The 27,268-nt window shown below is 43.1% G+C and overlaps 1 protein-coding gene across 2 annotated transcripts; it reads right to left on the reverse strand.

Annotated features, from left to right (window-relative positions):
* Positions 1-1,598: 1,598 nt before the first annotated feature.
* SAYSD1 (SAYSVFN motif domain containing 1) lies at positions 1,599-19,102 on the reverse strand. 2 transcript variants are annotated; one of them, XR_001181608.2, is made up of 3 exons: positions 18,779-19,102; positions 13,045-13,496; positions 1,599-2,516 (listed from the first exon to the last, which is right to left on the reverse strand). XR_001181608.2 is itself a non-coding variant. In XM_004739986.3 (2 exons), exons 1-2 carry the CDS (start codon positions 18,983-18,985, stop codon positions 13,152-13,154), a joined length of 552 nt encoding a protein of 183 aa, XP_004740043.1. In that variant the 5' UTR covers positions 18,986-19,102; the 3' UTR covers positions 12,707-13,151. The 2 variants fall into 2 exon arrangements, 1 of the variants encoding a protein (XP_004740043.1); XM_004739986.3 differs by lacking the exon at positions 1,599-2,516 and having other exon boundaries at positions 12,707-13,496.
* Between the last annotated feature and the right edge of the window lie 8,166 nt (positions 19,103-27,268).

Here is a 27,268-nt window from a genome sequence, read left to right on the forward strand (position 1 = left end):
TTCCTCCAATTTAAATAGTCTCTCGCTCTCCAGGTTTGTAACTCACTCTTCCAGCAGAGCAGAGGAATTGCAGATTCTCCCACTTCCTCCACCATGGCAGCTACCCTTGCTTGCAGAGCCACGTGCTTATCTGAAGGTTTCCCTAAATGACCTCTTCTCTAGACAAGCGTTGGGGTTTGTCTCTTTCAAACCCAATAATTCTTCCTCCTGAGAGCAAACAACAAATACAGCCAACTCCTGGTATTTGCATCTTGGATGGTCTGACCAATCTTGCTTTTGACTTCATTCACTCGCCTGTGATATTCTCACCTCTCCCTGTCCTTACTCCACCACTCAGCAGCAGGAATAAGATGGAGCTCAGCACTTTCTCTCCGTACCCCGATACCCAGGGAAAGACCTGCCCAAACCAAGAATGACCAGCATGTTTGTAGGATGTGGAAACCGGACAGATGCAACCTCAGGAAAAGAGGGTGCACTCTGGCCCAACAGGTTGTAACCTCAGGCTGAACAAGGGATAAGGGCAGCTTCCTGCTCTGCTGAAATTCTTGGCTTCCAGACTCACTTGTGTTCACATGTAACATAGAGCCACGTTCCAGAGGCTGATGCCCCACAGATGGGGGATAATTGACCCCCCCCACCCCAACCCCCACCAAATCTCTCACCATCCTTTCAAAAGCCTGTGCTTTAAACATGAGCAGTTCAGTGCCTTTCAATACCTCTCTCTCTCTCACACACACACACACACACTAAGGAGAATACCGAAAATGGTCTCCCTTACCAGAAACAGTGGGAAGAAAGCCTCAGCAGTGCAAACTGGAATAGAAAACAATGTAGGCAGAACGTTGGAGAAGATGGAAAATCAGACCCAATATTGGGACAAGGAAGAAGTAGAAACTGAGTGTCTCCAAAGGTGAGGAGGGGTAGAAGGGAAAGATGATGAGGCCAGAACCTAAGAAAAGTAAATAAGGAAAAACAATAGACTGTGTAAATGTGGGAAGGAGAGGTAGTAAGACACAAGGAAACTGCAGCGGTGGGGAAAAAAAGGGAGTTCCCAGTGACAAGCCCATAGGGAGCCAAGTTAGGAGACTCATCTGTAGCCAGTGTTATTAACTCCTACTTCCATAAATCTGAGCTCTTCCACTGAAGAGGTCTCTAATCCTAAACTGTGATAGAATCTTTTCTTTGGTCCTAAGGCTCCTTTTAACGAACGTAATGATTTTAGAAAGTGAAAACGATCACAGCCTAGAGTAAATCCAACCATTTTTTTCTTCCCACTAGTATAGAGCGCTAGTGTTAGAATGAATTACTGTGACTCCTCCTCATGTAGGACCAATAGACCAGAGGATTTATCTGTGTTGCAACCTTCCAGAATAAAATCAATAGATAAGGATTATAAATACCAAGCAGTCCCATGCCACGAGATGGACTGCTCTGGGGCTGAAGCAGGCGGGTAACACCTGGAGGGGATTTACAAGCAACTTCTTTTTTTTTTTTTAACCTTTCCATATCTCTAGAGTGAAAGAGCAAGGACTTGAAATAATACATAATACATAATACATAATACATAATACATTTACAGAGACTTTTCAGTTCCAATGACCTAAGGTAGAATCAGAAACAGAGCTCAGGACTTGTGCGCATTAATGACACACATTAAATAGCTACAACAAAGCAGCCACAGTTACTGTACTAGTTTGGTCCAATCTTCAACATTCTCTAACCATTTATGTGCATTTCTGTACAAAAGAGACAAGTGTTTTATCACCATATATTCTGCCCTCCAGAAAGCTTCAGAACTTTAAAAATGCCTAGGAAATGAAATTTACAGTTTTACAGAAGCTCAACTGGTATCCACCGATTAGACGGCACTTTACAATGAAACCACCCAGAAGTCCTTTCACTTTTCAAGTCCTGGTTTGGGAAGCAGAGACTGGAGAACCAACATACAGGAGACACACACTAAAGACATCTCACTGTGACGAAGCTAAGCCAACGTCCTTCCAACAGCATCCTTTGGAAAGGTACAATAAAAAATCAGATGAAAAGACATGTATACTGGGGCACCTGGCTGGCTCAGTCGGTAGAGCCTGAAACTCTTGACTTAAAGGGTGTGAGTTCAAGCCCCACGTTGGGTGTGGAGCCTACTTAAAAAAAATACAATAAAAAAAAAAAAGACATGTACACTCATATAAAAGAAATCAGGTTACCATACAAATTATACTGTGTTGGAATATTCTTAGTAATCAAGAGGAATGTCCATAACACCATACGTTACATAAGGTATTTACAAAAACACCTTCTCTCAGAAAACAGTAAAGATCACAAAGCCTGCCAACCAAGGCATGATGGGGCCACAAGCCCAGAAAAGATGCCATAACCATGGAGTCCTGGCATTATCAGCTGCAACCACATTCTCGCACATTCTCCGGGTCCGGAACGCCACCTGCTGCTCAGATACAGCCCTTCTTTGCTTCTCAGTTTCCTTCACGGACTTAGTCTTGGTCTTTACTCCTCACCTAAGAAATGCAACAGTTCATGAAATATTCTGTGTCTACGGTGCAGAGCCTCTGAGGGTATGCCAAGCCACCTGAAACCCAGCAACGCCCCCAAGTTGGAGTCATCCCCATAATGGCATGTGGGGCTCGGGCAGCCTCTGTTCCAGCAGCCACGTGAACAGACCTTCTTCACCTGCTCTCAGAACGTTGCACTGGTGTAGATTTCTAAAGGCTGCAGCAACGAGATCATGCACACCCTGTGTAGACTTTTTGGAATCCAACCACCCTCTCCTCCTTGGGGCTGGATCCCCCAAAGCTGTCATGTCCTAACATCAATTTCCCATTTGATCAATCTCTCTTTAAGAAATGTCCTCCCAACTGCCCTACGCACCCGCATTTGCCTGCCTTTTACAAGGCATGAGGCTTCCTCTGCTTCTGGGAAATGTACAAATGTTAGGAAATTCTCCTCTTTCCATAGAGTTCTTTGAAGATCACAGATAGGAGCAGAACCTGGTCTCACCCACTAGAAGTGCCAGATTAGTTAAAGACATTACTTTCTCACTGATGAGAATCTAGAACAAAGCAATTCTTTCATATGACTCTGTGCCACTTCACCACATGAGATGAGTAGCACTGCTGAACTCAGTCTAAATCTTGGGGGAAAGTCATTAGAAGAAGCGTGATTAAAACCAACTCCGCATAACAAATCCATTTGTGTCCATAGAGATGGTCCGCTGTAAATCAACGGCTAAATGTATAAAAAATGCTCTGCCTATAAACGCATATGCTTTTCCCTAGGAATCATCAAAATATGACCAGTATCATTAGCAAAGCAGTGGGATGAAGTATTCACCGTAGGAGAGAGGTAGGAAGGGAGATGGACACATAGGGGAGGTGTGTTGTCTGTACCGGGGGGTCAGGGAAGGACTTTTGGGTGATGCGACATCAGACAGGCCTGACAGGAGTAAGGGAACAAATCCCAGGCTCATCCAGGGGAAGTGAGTTCGAGGCAAAGGGGACAGCTCGCGCAAAGAGTGTGAAAGCAGAGGCCGCTTCTGTGTGTTGGAGGAGGGGTCAGCAAACTATGGCTCGCTGCTCAGTTTTATAAACAAAGTTTTATTGGCATTCTCATCTGTCCACATATTGTCTCCCATGGCTGCTTTTGCTCTTTGATAGCAAAGTTGAGTCATTGTGACAATTACGGTATGTACGCTCAACAAAACTATTTACTGTCCAGCCCTGTCCAGAGGAAGGCCAAACCTTTTACTTTGCTAACCCCCTGTGTCTGAGGAACATGAAGGAAGTGAGTATAACTGGGAGAGGCAGGTAGGGGCCAGATCACTTAGGGCCTGGTAGGATAAAACCAATAAACCACCAACCAACCACCACACGAAAGATGTGTCCCCCAGGGATAGGAGTTCAGACATCTCTTTGCCAGCTCACTCCAGCGTGCCTGTCTGAACTCTGCCTCCTTGCTGGTCTGTAGGTTCTCAGCCGTTTTTCCCTGGTGGTGGCAACATGCACATCTGGCAATCTCCCATGGACACACCCCCGCTAGGCCCAGGCGAGCCAGCAGGTGTAAAACACAGGGTCACCTTGCAGACACCTTAATAAAATGGCAAAATGAACATTCATGAATCACAGTAATTTCCTAATATGTTAAATGCGTCAGAGGGCACAATGAGAACCACTGCTACGGAGTACGTTTTCTAGCATTTTTTTTCTCATTTGAGCAAAACTCCAGACACAAAACGTATTCAAAGACCTTGCTACTCAAAGTATGGCTGAAGACCTATAGCATCAGCATCCCCTTGGAACTTATTTGAAATGCAGAATCTTAGGCCTTGCTCCAGATCTATAGAATCAGGATCTTCATTTTAACAAGATTCCCAGGAGATCTGAATGGTCACTAGGGTTTGAGACCACTATCATGATTGGTCTCTAAGTATTCTTTTTTTTTTAAAGATTGTATTTTATTTTGACAGAGAGAGAGATCTATCACAAGTATGCAGAGAGGCAGGCAGAGGGGGTAGGGGGGGTAGCAGGCACCCTGCTGAGCAGAGAGCCTGATGCAGGACTTGATCCTACAACCCTGAGATCATGACCCGAAGGCAGACGCTTAGCTCAACTGAGACACCCAGGCACCCCTCTAATTACTCTTTTCTAAGTGTCCGAGATGGGGTTTTAAATTTCAAAGAGGTTAGCTTATTTATACTATTCATACTAGTAAACACTGGCTATAAAATAATGGTTAATAATAATTAAGGATTTGCTAAATAAATAATGATACATTTATCTATACAGAAATATTAGCGGCTGGCAAAATCAATATTGTAGAAGGACGTGGGAATTTTTTACAGCTTATCATGAAGTGAAAAAATATCAATTATAGGCAGGACTAAGACTAAAACAAATGTATAAATGATAATTAAAGAACAAAATGTGGCCCTTATTAATCTAAACAATACAGTAATGATATAACTAATAAAATCAAAGAAAAATAGGTGATAGGAGGTGTACAGCAGTGTAGTTATGCTGATTCCCTCATCTTTCATAGCCATTGGTAGCAATATGTAATTTAAGGCTAATAAATAATAAGTTATAATTATATTTAAAAATGGGAAGTTGATTAACCAATCAGTCAACAGGATTGAGTACTGAGGAAATGGAGAGAAGTAGGGAGAAGGTGGAAATACTAACTTTTTACACTTGTTTTTTACATGATCTGAACAAATACTGGCTAAACATCCAAAGGACTAAGTAATAAAAGTGTAAAAAAAAAAAAAACTTTGGAACAGAAATCTAAGTTTTCTAAATCATCAAAAGAAACACACACACAAAGGGGAACACAAAACAAAACAAGGAACAGAGACCAAGTGGTAAAATCACCCATATAAACCGAAAGCGTAACGTGTGAGAAGGTAAACAAGTCTCAGGAAATAAAAATGAGCTAACCTCATCTAGTAAAAGAAAAATAGTCCCCTCATGTATTACAGAGTAAAAGTCAACTATTCCCTACCTACAAGCAACACACCTGACCAAAAGGGCTCGGGCTGAAAACCACAGTGTGCACTGAGGCATACTTGACAAATTCAAACAAAAAGCAAGCAGGGGTCCCGAGCTTAACATCAGATGAGGATGGATTCAGGCAAAAATGAATGAAGAACACAAATATGGCTTTTTATAATGATGAAAGGGGGACACTCTGTAATGAAAAATAGGCTTTTATATATTCCCAAACCTAAGAAATACTAAAAAATTACTATAGTCTCATGAAAATGATTGATTAAAAATGGCAAGAGTCTATCAGCACATTACAAGAACAGTACATTAAAATCAAGAGTCATTTATTCCAGGAATAAAAGGATGGTTTAATGTGAGTAAATATATAAACTGATTACATTAATTGGTTAAAGAGAAAAATCACATCATCAATCTCCACTACACTGAAAGAGATTTTGTGAAATGCAACATCCATTCTTAATTTAAGAAGGAAAAAGCCTTTTAATAACATAAATACAGATGATAATTATCCATCCACTTACCACAGAGCCAGCAGCACGCTTAGTGGGAAAATACTAAAACATGCTCATTAAGGTCAAGAACAAGACAAAGACATCATTGACTATCATTCTGATTTAACATTTTTCTAGATGTTCTAGCCACTGTTATTGGAAAAAGAGAAAAAACAAGGGCATAAAAGCTGGAAAAAGAGGAGTTAAATTTTACTTTACTGGAAAAGAAAAAATCTATGTGGAAAATCCAGGAGAATCAAGTGAAACACCACTATAATTAGTAAAAAAAAAAAATTCAATAAAGGACAAGAGCTATAACAAAATTAACATGCTGAAATCAACAGTGTATGTGCATATATATATATATATATATATGGAACAACCAGAAGTACTATAAGTCCTCAGAATGCATCACCTTTTCCCAAGCACCCTAGTCTCCCTCTTGTCACCTTTTCCCTAGGTGGTTTCCTGTGACTGAAAGGCTATCTCTTTGCCCCCGCCTCTTTTTCTGGGGAGTACAAGATGCTCCTTCAAACTCAATACAATGTCACCTTTAGGTGACTTTGGCCCTTCCCAACCCCTGAGTGTTCTGATCCCCTTCTCTATGCTCTGGCCCACATTTAGCCATCACACCATCATAGCGCTTACCACACTATCCTGTAACTATCTGATTATTGGCTGCCTCTCCCATTTGACTGTGAGCTCCTTGAGAAAAGGGACCTTGTCTACATTCTCTGTGTGCTCAGAGCCCAGCACCAGGTTTGGCAAAGTTAGTTGCTCCATCAACCCGCACAGTAGATACTCTGTTAGGTTTCTGATTCTATTCACAAGAAATGGCCCAAACCTGAAGACAGGACAGACTGGACAGATCAATGGATAAAGATGGGCAGATAGATATGGAGAGATATGATATAGTCACAGAAGTTTAAAAAGCAAGTGCTGGTTCATAGATTATTAAGTCTCATTTGGTCACATTTATGGATTATAATTCTTTCATTGATGAATGAATTTAATAAAAAATTTATTCAGTATAATGCTGTTAAATTGATGAATGCACAAATGTATCTGTTTTAGAAATAAATGGTTACAGATTTTGTTTCTTTTTCTAAAATATTTGTAATTTTTATTGTGTTGACTTGTGGGATATTTCAATTTAGTTTTTAATTATCATTAATATCATTGGTTTCCCCAAATTTAAACCTTCCACTTTAGCATAAAAAATGGAATGTATAAATACACTTCATAATTCAATAAGTTTGCCATACTGTCAATATCTGTTAAGAAAAATCTTAAAAGCTAGCTGAATAAAAACATATGCGAACATTTTCACACATGGGAACAAAAAGATCAGGTGCTCCATAAATGAATGGATGGGGTGGGTGGGCGGATGGACAGACGGACGAATGAAGGCAACGGAGAATCCACGTTCCACATGACAGTCCAGGTGATCTCTTAAAAATGAAAGTTGGGGACGCCTGGGTGGCTCAGTTGGTTAAGCCGCTGCCTTCGGCTCAGGTCATGATCCCAGCGTCCTGGGATCGAGTCCCACACTGGGCTCCTTGCCCTCCGCAGGGAGCCTGCTTCTCCCTCTGACTCTGCCTTCCACTCTGTCTGCCTGTGCTCGCTCTCGCTCACTCTCTCTCTGACAAATAAATAAATAAAATCTTTTTTAAAAACAAATAAATAAATAAATAAAAATAAAAGTGAAAGTTGGATCATGTCATTCTCTTACATAGAAACGTTAGGTGCATGTAAATAAAGCCCAAAACCTAAAAGAGAAAAAACAAACAAACAAAAAAAAACAAAGGGCAGGATAGCATGCATAGTGTGCTGTCATTTGTGGGCTGGATAGAGCACAGCAGGACATGGGGGAGGGAGATTCTAGTCCCGCATATCTTCTGTGTCTCTTGAACTCTGACATGTATGCATGTGAGTCCAAAAATAAAAATATTCTTTTCTATAGTTCCAACATGTTTTAAAATGAGCACATACTTCTTTTTGTAATAATTGTTTACAAAGAAAGCTTCAAAAATAACACATCTTTAATTATCTTACAGTCTTTGGAGCTAGTTCCTCAGTAGTTTAAAACCAGGCATGGGGTTCTTTTTCTCTGTGTGTTCCCGGTGAACAGTTTGAAAAATGGCAAACCTTGTTACCCCTTTTTAAAATACATACCCAGGGACGCCTGGGTGGCTCAGTTGGTTGGACGACTGCCTTCGGCTCAGGTCATGATCCTGGAGTCCCGGGATGGAGTCCCGCATCGGGCTCCCAGCTCCATGGGGAGTCTGCTTCTCTCTCTGACATTCTCCTCGCTCATGCTCTCTCTCACTGTCTCTCTCAAATAAATAAATAAAATCTTAAAAAAAATAAAATAAAATACATACCCATCTTTCTTTGCTTGAATCTAATACATGCTGTTTCCTTCCTATTTTAACATTTGTGATTTTTTAAAAAAAGATTTTATTTGACAGAGAGAGAGAGGGAGAGAGGGAACACAAGCAGGGGGAGAGGCAGAGGGAAAGGGAGAAGCAGGCTCCCCACAGGGCTCGATCCCAGGATGCTGGGATCATGGCCTGAGCTGAAGGCAGATGCTTAATAACTGAGCCACCCAGGCACCCCAACATTTGTGATTTATGTAGTGGCTCTTGATCTTTGGTGAACTGGAGCTTGCCCAAAGGAGGCTGTTAAAATACAGATTCTCAGGGCGCTCCTGCCATACATGCTCAGGCAGTGGGATCTAGGCGGGGCCCTAGAATCTGCATTTGAGCATCACTACAAGAGATTCTAAAGCAGTTGGTCCATAGTCCATACTTTTCAAAATATTCATCTACGGCTTATTAAGGAAACAGTATTTTCATTTCAAAGTGACAATCCTATGTAGTCTACAATTTAGATTTGAAAGTGATCTCTCCTTCTCATGACTCCTCCCCTAACACACACACACTTAGAACTTTAGACCTTTATAAACATCTGTATTATGTTATATGCCTTATAATGTGGTTCTCTGTGTCCTTTGTCTTCTCTCTCAGCTTTCTGAGAGATCCAGATCTTTATCTAGCTTTATCAATGTTCCAATGTTGCAAAATAAAAAAGCATGTGACAAAAGCCAGAGCGTAGAGTTCAGATTTTAGTTTCTTTGCCATGGGGGTCAAGTTTCTCTGCCAGCTTGAACGTTTCTAGTATCCCCCTTTCCCCAACCCCAACCCCCCCCCCCAAAGCTCTGATATAAACAAGCACAGTGTTAACCCCAAGTGCCATGCTGCCTGCTAAGTCTAGAGACGGGCTGTTGTTTTATTTTAAAATATCAGTATAAATCACTTCTGGTAGCTTTCAGTGCCTTTCCCAGGACCTCTGATGAGCCCTTTCCTCTGTGAATCTTGAAGTGAAAAGAACTCTTAAAAAGGCAGCACAAGTGGCTCAGATAAACATCCTGGTGGGTTTTCCACATTACATAAATTATCAAGTGTTGGGAAGGGATCAGGATGTATAGCAGCAGCTCTATGCTACCCCCTGGTGGCCAGACGCTCCATGGCATCCCAGCCCCACCAGGTATCCTGGCCCTCAGACCAACCGGCCAAGCTCACTTACTGGTTCCTCAGCAGCGTCAAGCCTAACTAAATACAAATTATTTGCTGGTAAACAGCTAACAGTGTGGCTGGCAGGAAACAAAACATGCAGTCAGAATTTTACTTTCTTCTGCACAGCTGAAGATCATCTATCTGCCAATTGTATAACTTCCTTTTAAAAAAAAATTTTAGCACAAAGCTTAAGAGCCTAATCTTAATGATGAGATCAGTCAAAAGGCAAATGTGGAAGACCTCTTACACTCAAAGTACATCCCTAATAGCACAAGATATATATACGTAAACCATCACCGGTGAAACTCCAGAGCTTTTGAGAAAAGTCACTCACTGTACCCACCAACTGGGACATTCACCCCTGCCCTGGCCTGGAACCTCACAGCGGGTCGGGGCTAACTTGAAATTGATTGTCCGAGAGGTACAACATGGATAATTTAGCCTGAAGGACAGGGAGGATTAAGAGAGAATAGAGTAACAGTCCACTGGTCTGAAGGATGCTCTGTGTCCCCTGAGATTAGATGAGAAATAATGTGGGATGGCACTGCGGGTGGCTTAAGTTCTTTCAGTAAAGAATTTCCTAAAAAGTGCCTACATCTGGGTGCCTGGGTGGCTCAGTGGGTTAAGCCTCTGCCTTCGGCTCAGGTCATGATCTCGGGGTCCCAGGATCGAGTCCCGCATCGGGCTCTCTGCTCAGCGGGGAGCCTGCTTCCTCCTCTCTCTCTCTGACTGCCTCTCAGCCTACTTGTGATCTCTGTCTGACAAATAAATAAATAAAATCTTAAAAAAAAAAAAAAAGTGCCTACATCTTGTACCTGGATTCTTCTTTAAGGGTCACTAGGAAAACAAAAAGAAATTGTCAGGAATAAAGTGCCCAAGTTGAGGGGGATGAATTTGGTGGCATTTTGGGGTTCCTTCCGGCCCTACAAGCAGAGGTTCATTTCGAAGTTTCTGTGAATAGACAAGACAGGATAATGTGAATAAAAGCAAAAACCAATTTTCTTGTAAGATTCGGACAGAAATGACCTCACCCATGCACACAGCAATCATAGGGACAGAATGCATCTCTGGGATTTCAAGTTCCCTGGTGACAGAGGCGGCCTTTAATGGGAGCTGCTTGCTGAGCTAATGGTCGGCCCTGAGCGGAAATTCTGAGATCAATAGGCCTTTCTAAATTCAGGAAATCAAGACTCCACCTAAAGCTTAATGGTCTGATAAGAACAGCAAATAAAGACTGTCCCTTCCTCTCTTCCCTGCCATGCATTTAATTGGTTCACACCCCAATTTTCCTAGAAGTTAATGCTGTAATGACATGCAACCTTTGGCAAGAGGTGAGGAAAGAGAAGTGATAGATTGTGCACAGAAAATCCCAGAAAAGATGGGTTTATGGCAATCAAGCTGTACCTCGTTATAAATAGCTACATTTTCAAAGAATGCTAGTGAGATCCTCTCCTAAGGTGAGTCTCTGCTTTGCTTAAGCGAAGTCTCCAGTTTGCTGAGATTGCTAATTGGATCAAATGTTCCCCATTCAGAGTTACAGGCACTTTGTTTTAGGTAAAAATTTGAATCACACTTTTTAAAATGAAAATTCTTCCTTAGAACAAGGCTTACTGAACTGGGCATTGGAGTGTGTCTTTGAGCAGCAATATTTCCTCCTTGTATTTGACTTTTATGAAATGTAAAAGGCCAAATAAAATATCAGAGAAATGAAGAAAGCCTGAAGAAAATAAGTCAGGAAACATTACCATATATCTTTAAATACGATCAAAACTTTTCTGTTTCATAAAGATTCATGTGTTTCCCCACACTTAGATAGAAGTCAAGAAAGAAAAGACTTCTTCATGAGCTAAAGGAAACGTGTGCTGAAGAGATGTCTCCGAGAGACAGCTAAACTCCCAGTCAGCATAGGGAGAGATGATCAGCAGATGAGAAGAATGTTCAACAAGGACTGAAACACATGGGTTAGTTAGCCACGAAGTGTGATTCACGAGAATATCCCCTCTATACTCCTCCTACTACTGAAACTTATCTCACTCTATTATTTTTTAAAATTATTTATTTAGTTTAACTAATCTGTATGCCCAACATGGGGCCTGAATTCATGACCACAAGACCAAGAGTCATAGGCTCTTCCAACTGAGCCAGCAAAGTACCCCACCTGACTCTGTTATTGATATTGCTTGTTTTACTTTGCCCAGCACCCCACTCCCAGCTGGACGATATGCTCAGAGCAATGAGTATATGTTGCTTTTTTCATTGTCCTATCTCAAGCACCTACCAGAGTGCTGGCACTCAGTGAATACAAGTTAAATTTAAATTGAGCTATGGTTAAGCAAATCAGGCAAGAATGAAACAAGACTTTAGCAACAAGCATCATTGTTTAGTAACATCTCATAAATACTAAAGTTACTGTCATAACCTAAGAATGACTGAATTCTGAAGTTGAAAACCTATTGAGGAATCATTAATTTCTTAAAATCTTAAGAAAAAACTATGGCTTTAAAACAAGACTCTTCTTACTTATCAGTGCCAACCATGAAAAAGATATTTGATGGTTTGCTTTGCCCAATTTTAATGAATCCAAACTCTAACTTTGTACTGGAAAAGGAAGGACAACTGAATCATGTCTGGTTACCACTTTTTACAAAATATCTCACCTGAGGCCACAGGCGACAGGACTGCTTACTCTAGAGCCCTCGGAATACAAGAAACACACAGAGCAGCCAATGAGTTTGGAGTTCCACTTCCACAGCTCTTATTTGAATACGCTCAAGAATTTCTTTCTTGCTGAATTTATCATGAACAACCACTTACCAAATCTACCAATACTGACTTTGTGAAATCCCTCCCCACACCTGTCACTTAGGACTCTCTTCTCATATCTTCCGTCACTGAGTGCGAGCAGAATAACTGAGGAGAGTGGAAGATGGTGATGGGCAATGGGGATCTGTTTCTGAAAAGCGGATGTTTTAAAGATATTTTATTTTTCAACACCATTAACGACCAAAAAAAGCAAGATTTAAAGCAGGAAGGAAAAAACAAAAACCCCAAAACAATGAAAAAACAAACATCATCAACAACAACAACAACAAAAAAAACAAACACAAAATAAAAACCGAAAGTTACACTTAAACTTTTGGGGTGGGGAAGGGGAAGTTCTGTAAATATGAAAAGACTTTTAAAGAGAACACTTATTGAATACACAGTCCTGAGGCACCTCCCCATTCTTTTAAACCCTCTCCTTTCTCCTCAGTGCCCTTCTAATGCTCTGAGAATCACCTTTCTCAAATAATGAGACACACATTTCTTTCCTGAGTACATAAGTTTTATAAATTGCATCAGATCCACAGTGAGTGTCTTTCAGAGGGTTTCACCAAAACCAAAGAAAAGCTCAGAGATCAAACTGCAGTAAAAGATCTGGGAAAGAATGCAGAACTTTACAGTCACAGAACTAACCTGCAAGCTGTCCTTAGTCTTGGGAACCTGAAATCAAACCCACAAGCCCACGTCCAAGGGTGAGGAGAACCACGTGGGAGGCCAGCTGCACAGCAAGAGAGTTGGACCTATCTCCCCTCCAGGGGTCTGAACTGTAACTCGCGTTCAAACTGCTCTGCAGTCAGGGTGCCCTGGATAGCTTCGCAGCCTGGGTTGAACACAGAGTAGGCGCTCTTCTCTCCCTCTCTCTTCTCTTCAGGGCCTCGTGTCCCGACATACATCCAGTAGAACAAGGACAGGACAAAATAGGCCAGGCCAAATTCCAGTTCCACAAACAGTCCCAGCAGGACCAACCAGAGAAGAACCTTCAGGAAGGTGACATTGGTCAGGAAAGACTGGTCCCGGGGTGCTGGCAGAGGAATGGTTATATTCTGTGGTGGCTGTGATGTGCTGGTCCGAGGCCGAGCCACTTCCTAGGACACACAAACAAACAAAAGTAAGAATAAAGGGTAATGGGGCTCAGAGGATCAAAACCAATCTGGAGAGACAGCTCTCACTGCTCTGGAAAGGCTTCTGGCTCATTGATTTCTATTTTCTGGCTCTGCTCTCTAAAACAATCATCTCCAAGGAGCTCCCGTGCCCTGCTCTGACTGAATCAAAACTGATCTGCACTTAGTGAGATGTGATCTGATAAAAACCTGACGGCATTCGGATGGATTCCCATTCGTGGGCGTCACTTCCTCAAATCAGTCTGCTGCTAACAAGAACTCATCTGAGCCCCGTACAGAAATTACCCATAATTGATCATGCAACAACTACACCTAATACTTCACACACAGAATCGATATGTTTATTGATTTGATTAGATGAGCTACAGTCTTGTGAGTGACATGATTCTAAAATGAGAACTAAATCAGAAAAGGAAGAAATCCCTTCCACTTATTAAAAACAAATCAGGGGCACCTGGGTGGCTCAGTTGGTTAAGCATTTGCCTTCAGCTCAGGTCACGATTCCAGAGTCCCGGGATCAAGTCCCACATCCGGCTCTTACTTGGAGGAAAGCCTGCTTCTCCTTCTGCCTGCTGCTCCCCCTGCTTGTGCTCTTTCTCTGACAAATATATAAAATCTTTAAAAAATTAATAATAAAACAAATCATTAGTATAGCCACAACCTTTCCATCCTGGGAACATCCTACTCACCGCCAGGTCCAGGCAGTGTGTCTCCTAACTGGACTCCCTGCCTCCTAGCTCTTCCCTCTCCAAACCATCCTATGTAAAGCTGCAAAGTGAATTTCCTACAACACCTACCAACCTCCTGTTCACAAACCTTCAACAAATTTTACTGCCTGCAAGCTAAAATTTAAACTCCATGGGCTGGAATCCAAGCAATGCCTTCCATTTATTTAACACATAGAAATGCCAGTACACAGGCCCCTCTGTTGGGTGCTAATGGGAGAAATATTTAGATAGCTTTAGGGAGGCCTGATCTCTAGTCCAGCATTTTTCCAAACTTTTTTGGGTATGGCCCATAATAAGAAGTACATTTTGTACTGGGACCCAGCATATAAACATATAAAAAAATAGAAAAAGTTTCACAAACCAACAAATATTCATCACCACATACGAAATTCTCATTTTCTATTCCATTTTTAAAAATTCATCTTTAGCAGAGGACTAGATCCTCTAAATTGATTTTACCATCCACCAATTGGTTGCAATTTGTAGTCTGAAAAACAATGGTTTAAAAAATTCCCTGTATAATCCATTACTCTATCAATGAACCTCTACTCAAGTGCAACAGATCTTACTACCCAGAGACACTGCCCAACTGTAGCCTAGGACAGGCATGACTGGTGAACTGTGTATGCTTGACCTCCTTGGCCATCAAGGAGGGGTGCCCCCTCTGTCTCCCAGAGCACTGACTGCCTGTCTTTCTCACTGAGCATGAAACTGTTTGCCAGTTAAGTGTTTTTTCTTTCAATACAGGTCACATGTGTCCCTAGATTGCTACCAGGAGGCCAGTGGACTACCATTTACTATCCTTTGATGTCTCCAGAGCCAAACTCAGCAACCCACACATTGGTTCTCAATGCAGAGCATAACTTTTAGTCCATTTCTTCAATTATATCCCCCATTCTTGCTATGATCATTTAAAAAGGGACCACAAAACATTATTCAGTCTTGATAAAAAATATAGGTCATCGATTTACGTTGTCTCAGAAGTTCTATTTTGTTAGAACCTTTTTTAGTGTCAACGTTGTAATTATTACCTTTTCAGTTAGATTGGAAAACCCCCTAAGATGCTATCAGCAACACACCCCCTCCACACACACACACACATTTGTTAAGTAAATGTGTGCCCCTTGCAGTTAAGTAAATGTGTGTCATTTCAAAAAATGCTCCTTTCAGATTTGACCTGTATGCACAATAGGGAAATCACCAAAAGGCTCAGCAGGGAACTAATATAATCTGATTTATATTTAAGCCAGATAGAGAATGGGCTACCAGAGTAGAAGCAGGGAAACTATGAGAAGCTCACGCAGGAGGCCCAGTAAGAGAGGAAGACTGGGCATAATGGGGGTGGTGACATATGAGTCAGAGAGAAATGATGGACTGAGGGATATGGAATACATTTTGAATGTGTATAACTTGAAATTCACTGTAGTCTGAGTTTATTATTGAGGGAGTATAAAAAGAATAATGCTCATGGCCACCATTTATTGAGTGCCTTCAAGATGTCTGATCTCCTGTCATCCAGGAGACAGGCACTATTGATCCCAATTTACTGATATGGAAATGCTAAGATGTGAAGTAACTCCCCTAACTTCACACAGCGAGAGATAGGCAGGGATGAGACTGGTGTAGGATCCTAGGATGGTCTCCCTCCACAGCCCTTTGTACTTAATTAAGGGCCTTTATGGGGGATGGTAAGGGGAAGGGTTAGAGATCTAGAAGGGAGATGGGGGGGGGGTGGAAAACCAACTGCCAAAGGGAAAAAACAAGAGGAAAGATACAGAAATTCCTTTACCTTATTTGGCATTTGTTTTAGTACTTGTGTGGCTTCTGCTATGAAAGCTGCAGATGGAAGTGTCTGTGGTCGTCACAGCACATAGAGGCATAGTTTGTTTGTTTGTTTTTTAAAGAATTTATTTATTTGACAGAGAGAGATCACAAGTAGGCAGAGAGGGAAAGGAGGAAGCAGGCTCCCCGCTGAGCAGAGAGCCCGATGTGGGACTCGATCCCAGGACCCTGGGATCATGACCCGAGCCGAAGGCAGTGGCTTAACCCACTGAGCCACCCAGGCGCCCCACATAGAGGCATAGTTTAAGGAAAGTACTTCCAGTTCTCAAATATCAAACTGCTTCTCACCTCAGGGCCTTTGCACCTGTGGCTCTTTTTGAGAGGCATGCCCCCTTCCCATCACATCACCTGGCTGGCTCCCTCTTCTCCTATAAAGCTCAGCAAACACGTTACCACATGTGCCCCTGGCCTTGTCCTAGGTTTCTCCAAGAGTAGCTCCTAATTATAAAATGCCCACCTCCTCCTGCCCTGCCTCATTGACAGGTGCACCTGTCACCCCCAATTCATTAGCACAGTATCCTGTTTTTTCTGCTTTCCTGGCATTCATTATTCTGTTCTTCTGTTTAGTGTCTGTTGCCCCAAACGCAAGCGCAGGTTCTTTGATAACAGGGCTTTGTCTGCCCTTATCACCCTGTTTCCCCAGATCTGGGACAGAAGCTGGAACAGAGTGGGCACGTGATAGAATTTTTCTGAATAAATGATGGTGAGACAAAGGAAAAAATTAAAAGATGATTCCTGGGTTGGAGGGAGCTGTACTTAGTTAGCCAGGTGACTCCAAAGAAGGAGGGCACTGGAGCGGTGGGTCAACCTGAGCCAAGGGTTGGGGTGAGGAGTCACAGGATGTGTGGGCACCTTGGGAGCTGCAGAATATGCCTGGGGAAGGAGACAGGGTTTTTTTTTTTTACAGGACTGAAAAAGTCACAAGCATTCCAGTCTTCATTTGGCAGAAGCTTGTCACAAAAAGTATTTTATCTTGGGGACTGTTTTCCTCAAGCTAAATTGGAGAGTGGGGAAGGAGGATATGGATGCTTCCTTATCAATGACAACTGAGAAGCAATTACAAACAGCAGGCTAAAGAAATGTCTGACAAGCACCATGTGTCAGTGAAATTGTTAAGAGAGATGGATTGTAAATTGGGAGGAAAAGATACAATTTAATGAGAATTCTCACACCAGAGCAAAGCCAGGAATGATAACGGAGTCAATAAAAATGAGCTTAAGACAGAGTCCCTTATGAAAAACGGAGTAATTAATAAAAACCAACTGTGGGTCTAGCATTTCCTGTCATCGTTTTGTCAGGATATCAGTTTTGGGGCTTTAAACAATGGAAACTTTCTCCAAGTTCAGCTTTTTAGTCCAATTCAATGATCTCAGACTCCTTTGGAAACGAGACATGCGGGCAAACACTCATTGTGTGGGTCAGACTTTTTTTTTTAACTGCAGAGAGGAAAGAGCGTAGGGAAAGTAGATTCTAAAATCTTAAGCAATTGTGCTCAGTCAGTTCTAATCAACAATGAAGTTATACTGAGACAAACCTCATGCAAGGAAATGGATTGTTTAAACCCTGCTGCACTCACTTTCTGTAAGTCTGATGGACCCCTGTGTGTCATGGAGAATAATATCTAATCAAAACTGAGTAACAGTGAGTTCTCCTTGGTTTAAAAAATTGCCTAAACCAGATGTTGTGCAGTATAGTAATAAATGAACTAAGATAAATAATTTTAAGAGGAGTAAGGTACACTTCTCATCCAATACATTTTCATTTTTAAAAGGAATTTTTGGCTCTTATTACACTTTTGAGATACAAAGGCTTTTTCACAGATTGCCTCAAGGCACCCTTGATGTTGTGTCCTGTATTTCAACATAAATAATCCAGTCTCACACCTGCAAGGCACCTTGCCACTCTACCTGAGTGAAAACTAAATGAAAATACAAAATGGGAATCAAGATCATCTGCAAAATAAGAGAATTAAAGGGTGAAAAGTCTGCAATACTGATCTAATAGTCTAAACAATGTTTTCTCTTGAACATTCACTACTGAACTTGAGTAAGTTTCCCTAACCCAGTAGCGATGCCCCAGCATCAGCCACCTCTGGCAGTGAGAGCGACCACACCTGCGAGTCTTATAGTCAAATGCCAGTTCTAAAGCATAGTCTATTTGGGCTACAGGCTGCATGTGGCCCAGATGCGGAATCAAAGGAAGCCTTAATTACCGCCGCTTTTTAAGCAGTATCCAATTAGACCTTTGACCCTCCATTAGTGGAGGGCTGCGGCTGAAAGCGGTTGTGGGGAGGTTTCTGGAAGGCACGGGGCATCACAATAACTCAAGAGCAGAGGTGCTTTCTTCCAGGGCCCTAGACCCTCACTTCCCGACTGGCATCGGGAGCTGCGTGGGTCGCAAGCTGGAAAGAAAATGTCAAAACCACGGATCAGTGCTGACAGGAGTGACCGGAGACGCCCAGCCCAACCCCGCAGCAGGCGGGAGGCATCAGCACGCCAGTTCTGCCACCGAAGGTGGAAACCAGAGGAGGGGGCGTGGCCCGCTCCTCGGCGGGGGGCGTGGCCTTTAGGCCACCACGCGGTGGGCGGGGAGTGGGCGGGGCCTCGGCCGCAGTTTCCTGGGAGGCCACGACAGCGTCCCTGAAGCCAGGTCCCCGGGGCAAGGCCTCCCTCTCACCTGAGCGAGACAGGGCTGAACCTGGATACTCGCAGGCCTCGGTTTCCACACCAGGAACCGTTTTAGCCAGCCTAGGGCTGCCTTTGGAGTCGTAGTTGCTTCCGCCTTCTCTCCTGAGGTTTGTGCACTCGCGCTTGAAGTGCTAGGTTCGGCCGCCAGCCCGGCCCGTTTCCTGGCCGCCCGGAACTCGGCTAACCGCTGTTCCATGGCGCGCGCCTCGCTCCCCGCCCGCCGGGAGCGCGCATCCGCCGGCCGGGCCCCTGCCCTCCGCCTTACCCGGTGCCCGGCCGCACTGCGCCTGCGTAGCGACGGCACTGTGCCGCGCCTGCGTGCTGGCGGCGTGGCCGCCCAGCGCGGGGTTTGTGACGTTCTTTGAGCGGAATATGCAGTTTATGTCCGTTCTAAGTGCTCGTGGTCGTAGAGTCATACTCTCAGGAGAAATGGTGAAGCATTGAAGCATAGGAGCATCTGGCTGGCGCAGTCGGAAGAACGCAGGACTCTTGATCTCGGACTAGTGGGTTTGAGCCCCTGTTAGGGGTAGCGATTACATGAATAAATAAAAACTTAAAAATCTAAAACATAAAGACTTATATTGTTCCCCTCTCGCTTGGGGGCTTTTCTGAGGAAAGTTCTTCAGAGGTCCATCTCCCTTCAGGGATCCACTCCCTACCAGATGGTGCATGCCTTTAGCTGTTAGGCACTACTATTGCACGCCAGTTTCAGAAGGTCCCAGGGCATTGAGGAAGGCCCATCATCTATGGGAGGTTCTGGATCGGGAGAAACAGGACACAGTCTCCCTTTTCCTTTTAAACGAGTCTGCGACCTTCGCACTCGGAGGGTGACTGTCAGCGCTCACTCAGCAGCAGGCCGTGCAGACCCTCTATTATTGCTTTTGCCACAATGCAAACTACCCCTTCGCTGTGTCTAGATGACTCAGAAACTAAAAACAAAACAAAAACGTTTATTGGGGTGCAACTTAAAATTCACAAATCTTAAGTGTACCGCTCAATGGGTTTATAATGATGACTACACTTACAAAAGTACTACCTAGAAAAAGAACGTTTTCTGGTGCCCTGAGGGCTCCCTTGTGCGCTCTCCTAATCGTTACCCAAAAGGTCACAGTTCCCGTGTCTGTTAGATTATTTTTTGTTGTTGTTCTTGTTAGGTAGATAGATTTTTAAAGCTCTAAACATCTAGCTAAGTGCCACTCATATAATTGAGACTCAAATATCTGTTCCATCTTGCTGCGTTGGAGTCAAGGAACTAGATAGAGTAGAACAGAGTCTTGCATTCATTTAACAGATATTTATCAAGACACTTCTGTGTCAAGAACTGTACCTGACATTAGAGATGCTAGAGTGACTAGAACGAACCCATTTTATCTGCGCTTACATTCTGAATAGACAGACAAATGTGATCTACATATTTATATTTAATGTACTGTCAGGTACTGATTAGTGCTGTGAAGAAGAATAAAGTAAGGACTAGGATGGTGGGACTATTTAGAGGTAAGGGAAGACTCCTCTGAGGAGTTGCCATTTCCCCAGAGACCTAAATGAAATGAGTGAGCCATGTAGGTATCTGGAAAAGAATGTTTCAGTTGTAGGAAACAGTAAGTGCAAAGGTCCTGAGACCTTAAGTCTATGTTTGACTTGCTCCTAGAACATTAGTGAGGCCACCATAACCAGGGCAGAGGGAGGGAGAGAATTGAAGAAAATAAAGGTTCACAGATATCCAGGTGTAAGGCTTTACGCCATGGTGAAGACTTTATATATTGCAGTCTGAGTGATGATAAGTGTTTGGAAGATTTTTGAATGGAAGACAACAAGATACGACATATTTTTAAAGGATCACACTGGCTGCTTCAGCTGGGGCCCTGGAAAAGTGCAAGAGTGGAAGGAGGAAAACCAGTTAGGGGTGCAGTAGGACCAGAGAGGCTGACTGTTGGGCTAGAGTAGTGGTGATGGGGGTGGTGAGATTCCCAATATATTCTGAAGATCAGAGCCACGTGATATGTGGATGAATTAGATGTGGAATGTGCAAAAAAGGAATAGAGCATGATAGATTTCTGCCATCCTCTCTAGCCCCTCAAACACACCTGGAGTAACCAAGTGAAAGGCACTGGGGCCTTCTACTGAAATGAGGGAAGACTAGGAAGAGAGGACTATGGAATGAACATTGAGAGTTTTGCTTTGGATATGCCAAGAGTCTGAGAAGCCTGTTGGATATCCGGTGTAGCCAATTGGATGGTGAAAATTGTTCAGGGAGAAGGCAGACTATAGATGCCTATTGGAAATCGTCAGCATTTATATGATATATATTTAAAGCCATGAAGCTAAGATGAGATCAGTTAGAGGGTGAGTGTGGAGAAGGGAGGGAAGATACTTGAGGACTGAGCCCTGAATGGTTTGTAAGACAGAAAGAATGGGGTCATCATACTACAATGGCCTCTTATAGAGCAACCACAGGGAAAATTTCTTGCCTATCTTGTTGTCAGGAGTAGGTCTACTTCTCTCAAGGAACTGGAGGTTCTTTTATTGATTGTGTTTCCCACTTGATAATCACACTGAGACCTTCTAGTATGTAGTTACACTTAAGGCATGTGATCTGTGGGCTCTTGTAATCAGGGTCCCTGGTGGGAAAAATGACACTTTCAAGTGAAGTAAGGAGAGTTTCACGAAGGAGTTATTACAAAGGTGTGGCAGGGTGGAGGGAGCCAGTTGGGGACGATTCACAGGCAGTGCTACCGGCCTCTAGGCCTCCAGCAGCAAGAGGACACATTGGTCATCAAACCCTGTGAGACCTATAGTATAGGAAAAGCCCAAGACAGCGGATCCCTTTAAGGAGGACAGACCAGGTGGGGAAGAAGGGAGAGAGGATCAGGAGGAGCAAACGGAGACCACCCAGCCCCATCTTGCTATGATAATCTTATTTTCCCTTTGCCTTGTTTTCTGATTCATTATACATTTACTTTGTCTCAGTGCTTTGTAAACCTCTTTAAATCCTTTTTCGAAGAGGTTGAAAGAATGAAAGAAAGTAAAGATAAAAGAGATGAACAACTGCTCACCTGCATTTCCCTTTTGGATAAGATTATGAGACTAGTAAATAAGAAAGGTCCCAAAGTGTACTTAATGTGTGAATTTAACATTTGTTACGAAATAGTTTCTACATACCAAGTTCATACACACACACACACACACACACACACACACACGGATATACATATACAAACCTGGGGTGAACTTGTATATGTATACATATATATCATATTTGTAAGTTAAAAGTAATAAAATATTCACAGGCCCCATGATATATTAAATCCGTGGCCTCAATTCCTCACTCCTTGTATCTGTGCCATAGAAGGCAGAGTATACTTTCCCATCCCTTGACTCTGAACTCAACCATGCAGGTTGCTTTGGTCAACCTTTGGCAGACATTATGCAAGCAGGGCTTGAAGCGTCTTTATCCCCGTGGGTGCACCCTCTCAGTACTCCATGCTGCAGCAAGATGAGCTTGCATGGGCTGGCCAGCGGGTCTAAGAATTATAAACCATGTGGATATGGACATAGCTACCCGGCTGACCCACAGACCTTCAATTTAAAGCTGAGGTGCCCAGCTGAGCCCAGCCTCAAATAGCTGACCCTAGCTTATAACCCCAAGATGTAGTTAAAAAAAAAAAAAAAGTGTGTTTTATGTCAAAGAAATTCGGTGGGTTTTGCTACCCAGAAAAAGCTACACAAGAAAAAGATGTCTCTGTGTGCTCATGGTCCATTCCTGACTCTGTCCCACCTCTTCCATCTATTAATGTGAGTTACATTAATAGATTTTCTGTTAAAACATCCTATATTCCTGGAATAACCCCAATTCAATCACGTTATAGAATATAACATTCAAAGCTAAATTCAGTGTAGTGATTTTTTAAAAGGACTTTTGCATCTATGTTCATTTAATGAGATTTTTTTCCTATAATTTTCTTTTCATGCACTGTACTTGAAAAATTTTTGGTTTTAGGATAATACTAGCTTTATGAAATAAACAGAAGTGTGCCTCCATCTTTGCGCTCCCCCTCTTTTCTAGAAGAGCTTGATTGAAATAGGAATTAACTGTTTCCTGAATGTTAGTAGTAGAACCTTCTAGACCTAGTGTTTTCTTAATCAGATAAATAAATGTAAGCTACAGTTAAGTGGAGTCATAGCTGGTCAACAGGGTCTTTTTTCTTACCCAAAAAGTGTTAAGAAAAGGCTCAATGTTAGTCTGTCCTGTCTGATGTTTTGGGGAGTGGCCTGGATGAAAGTTTTAAAAGCCAGGGGTACCTGGGTGGCTCAGTGGGTTAAGCCTCTGCCTTCAGCTCAGGTCATGATCTCAGGGTCCTGGGATAGAGCCCCTCAGCGGGGAGCCTGCTTCCCCCTCTCTCTCTGCCTGCCTCTCTGCCTACTTGTGATATCTCGCTCGCTCTCTCTGTCAAATAAATGAATAAATAAATAACCTTTAAAATCCAATTTGTATTTTCAGATGACAAAAATGTAATAGGGAAACCTATAATTATGTCCATAGGACAAAAAAATAAATAAACTGAAATGAATCTGATTCAGTTTATTATGATGAGAGGATTGTGGAGATACTAGGAGGGAATACTACCTCATCCTAGATTTGCATTTCTGTTTTTATATCTTCATTCCTTAGTCATTGGCCCTGAGAGCTGTTTGTTTTGATAGAACTCAGAGCTTTTCATGACTACCGACTAGAGAGGAGGGGGCATATGTTGCAGGCACTTCAGCTGCTTATAGTGAGAGAGGATCCCCCCATGTTCCGTGATTTTTGGGGTCCTATCCCTATTCCTGCATGGTCTGAGCACTATGCTTTCATGACAAGCCACAGTATGTGCAGAGAAGAATGACCTGGATAGTATTTCTAAAACAGAGTTTCTCCGCCTTGTTACTTCAGACCTTGCAGGTCAGGTAATTCTTTGTTGTGGGGGCTATCCTATGCCTTTGTTGGATTTTTTTTTTTAAGATTTTTAAAAATTTGCTTATTTATAGAGAACACACACATGAGGTGGGGAAGGGCAGAGAGAGAGAAAGGGAGGGAGAGAATCTCAAGCAGACTCTGTGCAGTGCCTGATGTGAGGCTTGATCTCATAACCCTGAGATCATGACCTGAGCTGAAATCAAGAGTCAGGCACTTAACTGCCTGAGCCACCCAGGTGCCCTCTCTTGTAGGATTCTTAGCAACCTCCCAGGCCACAACCCATCATTGTCAGTAGCACACCCTGCTAGTTTTAACAGCCCAAAATGTTTCCAGACAGTGTCACGGGTACCCTGGGAGGCAAATTTACTTCAGGTGGAGAATGACTAGTCTAGAGACCATATTGTGGTCAGAGTAGTAAAGGCAGTGGATGATTTGGGCCAGAGGAGAGGACTCATAGTGAAAATGTACCAGTTATTTTGGAAGCTATTAAAAGGGCTATTGTAAGTGGGGGAGGAGACATTCTGTGGGCCTCCAAAAGGCAGAATTAAGACCAACAATCAGAAATTACAAGGTAATGTATGTGAATGCTTAAAAAAAAAGGGGGGGGGGATTTTTCAGCAGCTCTCTTATTTTAGCAACAGCATGGGTTGCCTTGGAGCAGTGAGTACCCCGATACTAGCTGTATTCAACCCGAAGCTGACCAGCCCCCTCTCAGGGATGTTGTGGAGGGGCTTTCTGAACTGAAGAGAGATTTGGTTAGCTCAAATGACTACTAAATCTCTTCCGACTGGAAAACTTCATGTTAATGCAAGTAGAGCAAACCAGGAGAGAATGGAAGACTTTGGGGCATCAGGCTAAGAATATGTCATGTAAGGTGTTGGCATCGCTGCCCCTATCCCGTCAGATCTCACTGTGGCTGCACCTGCTGATGGCTTGTTTCTCTAAGCACCTGGGGGCTTGCTGTGGCTGCTCCAGTGTGTTCGACTAGTGCATGAGGCAGACTAACAGTGGTGGGGCTTATTCCCCTCCCCCATAGCGTCCAACCAATTTTGGGTGTGAGTTGGTGGATAAATACTCAGGCTCCCTCACCCCTTATGGGGATGACTCTGAGATGTGTTCCTCCGAGTCTCCTAGGGGTCATCAGGAAGAGCGAGCCTCAGTTGCCCATAGCAGTACCTGCCCATTAAAGCATCCTGTATTACTTTTCTTCCCTTTCTGGTCTCACTTCCCTGCTCCACTGTCCGTGCTCCCAGGACCACTACCCCGGTAAATTTCTTCCATTCAGATTATTATCTCAGGATCTTCTTCCAAGACCCATGCAAGTCCTAAGCAAGGCAGAAAGGGAAATCAAGCAGTGGGCCAGTTGGTAGTTTAGATTTACTACCCCTGTCTTGAAGTTTGAAGCAAGCAAAACAGGACTTTTAGACTGGCACAGTCTAAGCAGAATGATATTTGGAGATGGGAATAAAGAAGAGAAAGGGAGAGGAGGGGAAGGCCCCAATGCCTCCACTGACGTAGCCTGGGCCAGCTTCTGGGAAGACGAGTTGGCCCACACATTATGTTGAGCCCTGCGGATGACGGGTCCAGTCATGCTATGATTCAGTCCTCCAAGGATTTCAGAGACCCGTCAGTCAGCAAATGTTGACAAAAATCTTGTTATAGGCCAGGCTCTCTGCCAGGCTTTGAGGATACAGAGAGGCATAAAATACAGTCCCAGTCTTGAGGAGTTTAAGGTCTAGTTGAGACTCACTAGAAGACAATTACATGTGAAGTTCTGAGGGAGCAGAGAAGGGTCACTGACTCAGGTTGGGGAGTAGTGCGACTTCTTTAGATTTCAGTATGGGGAAACTGATGCCCGCAAAGGCAAGCTGATGAGGTTGTATGTTCCTGGGCATTGCTGTAGACAACAAATTTTTCTGGAGTCTGTTCTTTTCTTGATAGCACTACCTTTTGAATTTACATTGGAAAGTGTTGCCAGATGACCCCTTGGACCACTTCCTCCCACCCCGCCACCACCTGTTCTTGGCTTGGTGGTCATAACTGCTTTTGGCTGACTCCTACTGCTGGGTTTTTTTTTTTTTTTTTTTTTGCCTTTTTGTGTCCCCTACCCAATTTACAGGGATCTTCTGTTCCGAAAGAGCCAAGGCATCTCTGCAGGTGTTTCCCAGTCAGCCCTGCCTAATCCCATCATCTGAAGCTTCCTCATTACCCTCTTTTATCCTGTCTTTAACTCCCTTTTCGCTGGAGACCTCAGATTGTGACAGCTTCTCTGCCCACCTGACTTGGCTGGCATTGTTCTGAGTCCTCTTGTGCTTAGCTCTGATGCTCAGAGAACTGCCTCCCGTGGCTTGTAGGACAGATGATCAGACAAGGCCCACAGAATTATAACAGGGATCATCTACATGTAAATCCCATCCCCAGACTCTCCTTAAAATGATCTGAAAGTATTTGAAGAAGTACCTCTTTGCAATTTGAGGATACACAGAGAGCATAAAGCATTAGGTGTTGTATTTCTGGTAAGCTTGTTCCTCCCTGGTTCTGTATGGGGTTAAAGTCAGGAGGAAGGCAAGCTTTTGCCCTTTAAAGTCCTTTGAAGAAATGGGCTATTTTGGTAAAATACATACATAGGCACTCAAAGTGGTGTCTTTCCTAATTCTTGACAAAATTGGCCGCTCAACCTCTTCTCTGGAAACTCCTGCATTTCTCTCTAGCTGTTGACCTTCTAGAGTTTCTTGCCTGAAGACAGGGGTTTGGGGCCCAAATGGACCCATCTTTCATCCTAATAGCATTAGCTACTGCTTAGGCTTGGAGGGAAAGTTGGCCCCTTCTGCATGACTTAGCAGCAGGAACACTGCCAGGGCGCCTGACTGCTCACTTGTCGCCTGCTCAGCTGTTAGTCATTTCAATGCCCTGCACACTTGGGAGCCATTATTGCTCCAGTAGTAAGGTGGACATGATGGAGGGGAAGTGAGGCAATCCTTACCCAACATTTGGTTTCCTTCCAACTTGCGTGTTACTTTTTTAGGCTTGTATCCCATGAAAAGATTTTTCTATCTGAATTTTTCCTTAAACAAACAAACAAAAATTTTTTTAACCTTGAGGACCAGTTGAGTAATTCGCTATCAACAATGGATACTTGTTGGGCTCCAGTATAGTTGATCTTTGTGGAATGATTCATGTGTGCCAGGCACTGTGTTAGGCCCTGCAAATTATTATGCACTTTAGTTTGCTCAAGGACCCTTCAGGTATGCACTTGGATGGAGATTAAGTAATTCGATATCACACAGCAAGCAGCTAGAAGGGCCAGATTTTGAACCTGAGTCTGACTCAAGAGATCAGGAATCCACTTATTCTGCCTTTTCCTCTGTGCAGACCACTTTCAAAGTTCTACAAATACAAACAGGTATAAATTGTAATCCCTGGCCTTCAGAAAACTTACAAACTCGGTGGGAAAACGAAACGAGAATGTGAAATGCTAAATAATGCCAGGCACTATCTGCTCAGGGTTCTTGTCAGTGGAAC

The sequence above is a fragment of the Mustela putorius genome, unplaced genomic scaffold, assembly GCF_011764305.1.
Source record: "Mustela putorius furo isolate JIRA1106 unplaced genomic scaffold, ASM1176430v1.1 tig00003983_pilon_pilon_pilon, whole genome shotgun sequence".
NCBI classification, from domain to species: domain Eukaryota; kingdom Metazoa; phylum Chordata; class Mammalia; order Carnivora; family Mustelidae; genus Mustela; species Mustela putorius.

Excerpts from the sequence above, each read along its gene's own strand:
- SAYSD1 (XM_004739986.3), bottom strand. The coding sequence starts at position 18,985 with ATGGAACAGCGGTTAGCCGAGTTCCGGGCGGCCAGGAAACGGGCCGGG. Across the intron at positions 13,497-18,778 it reads TTCAGCCCTGTCTCGCTCAG|GAAGTGGCTCGGCCTCGGAC; the intron begins GTGAGAGGGAGG and ends TGTGTGTCCTAG.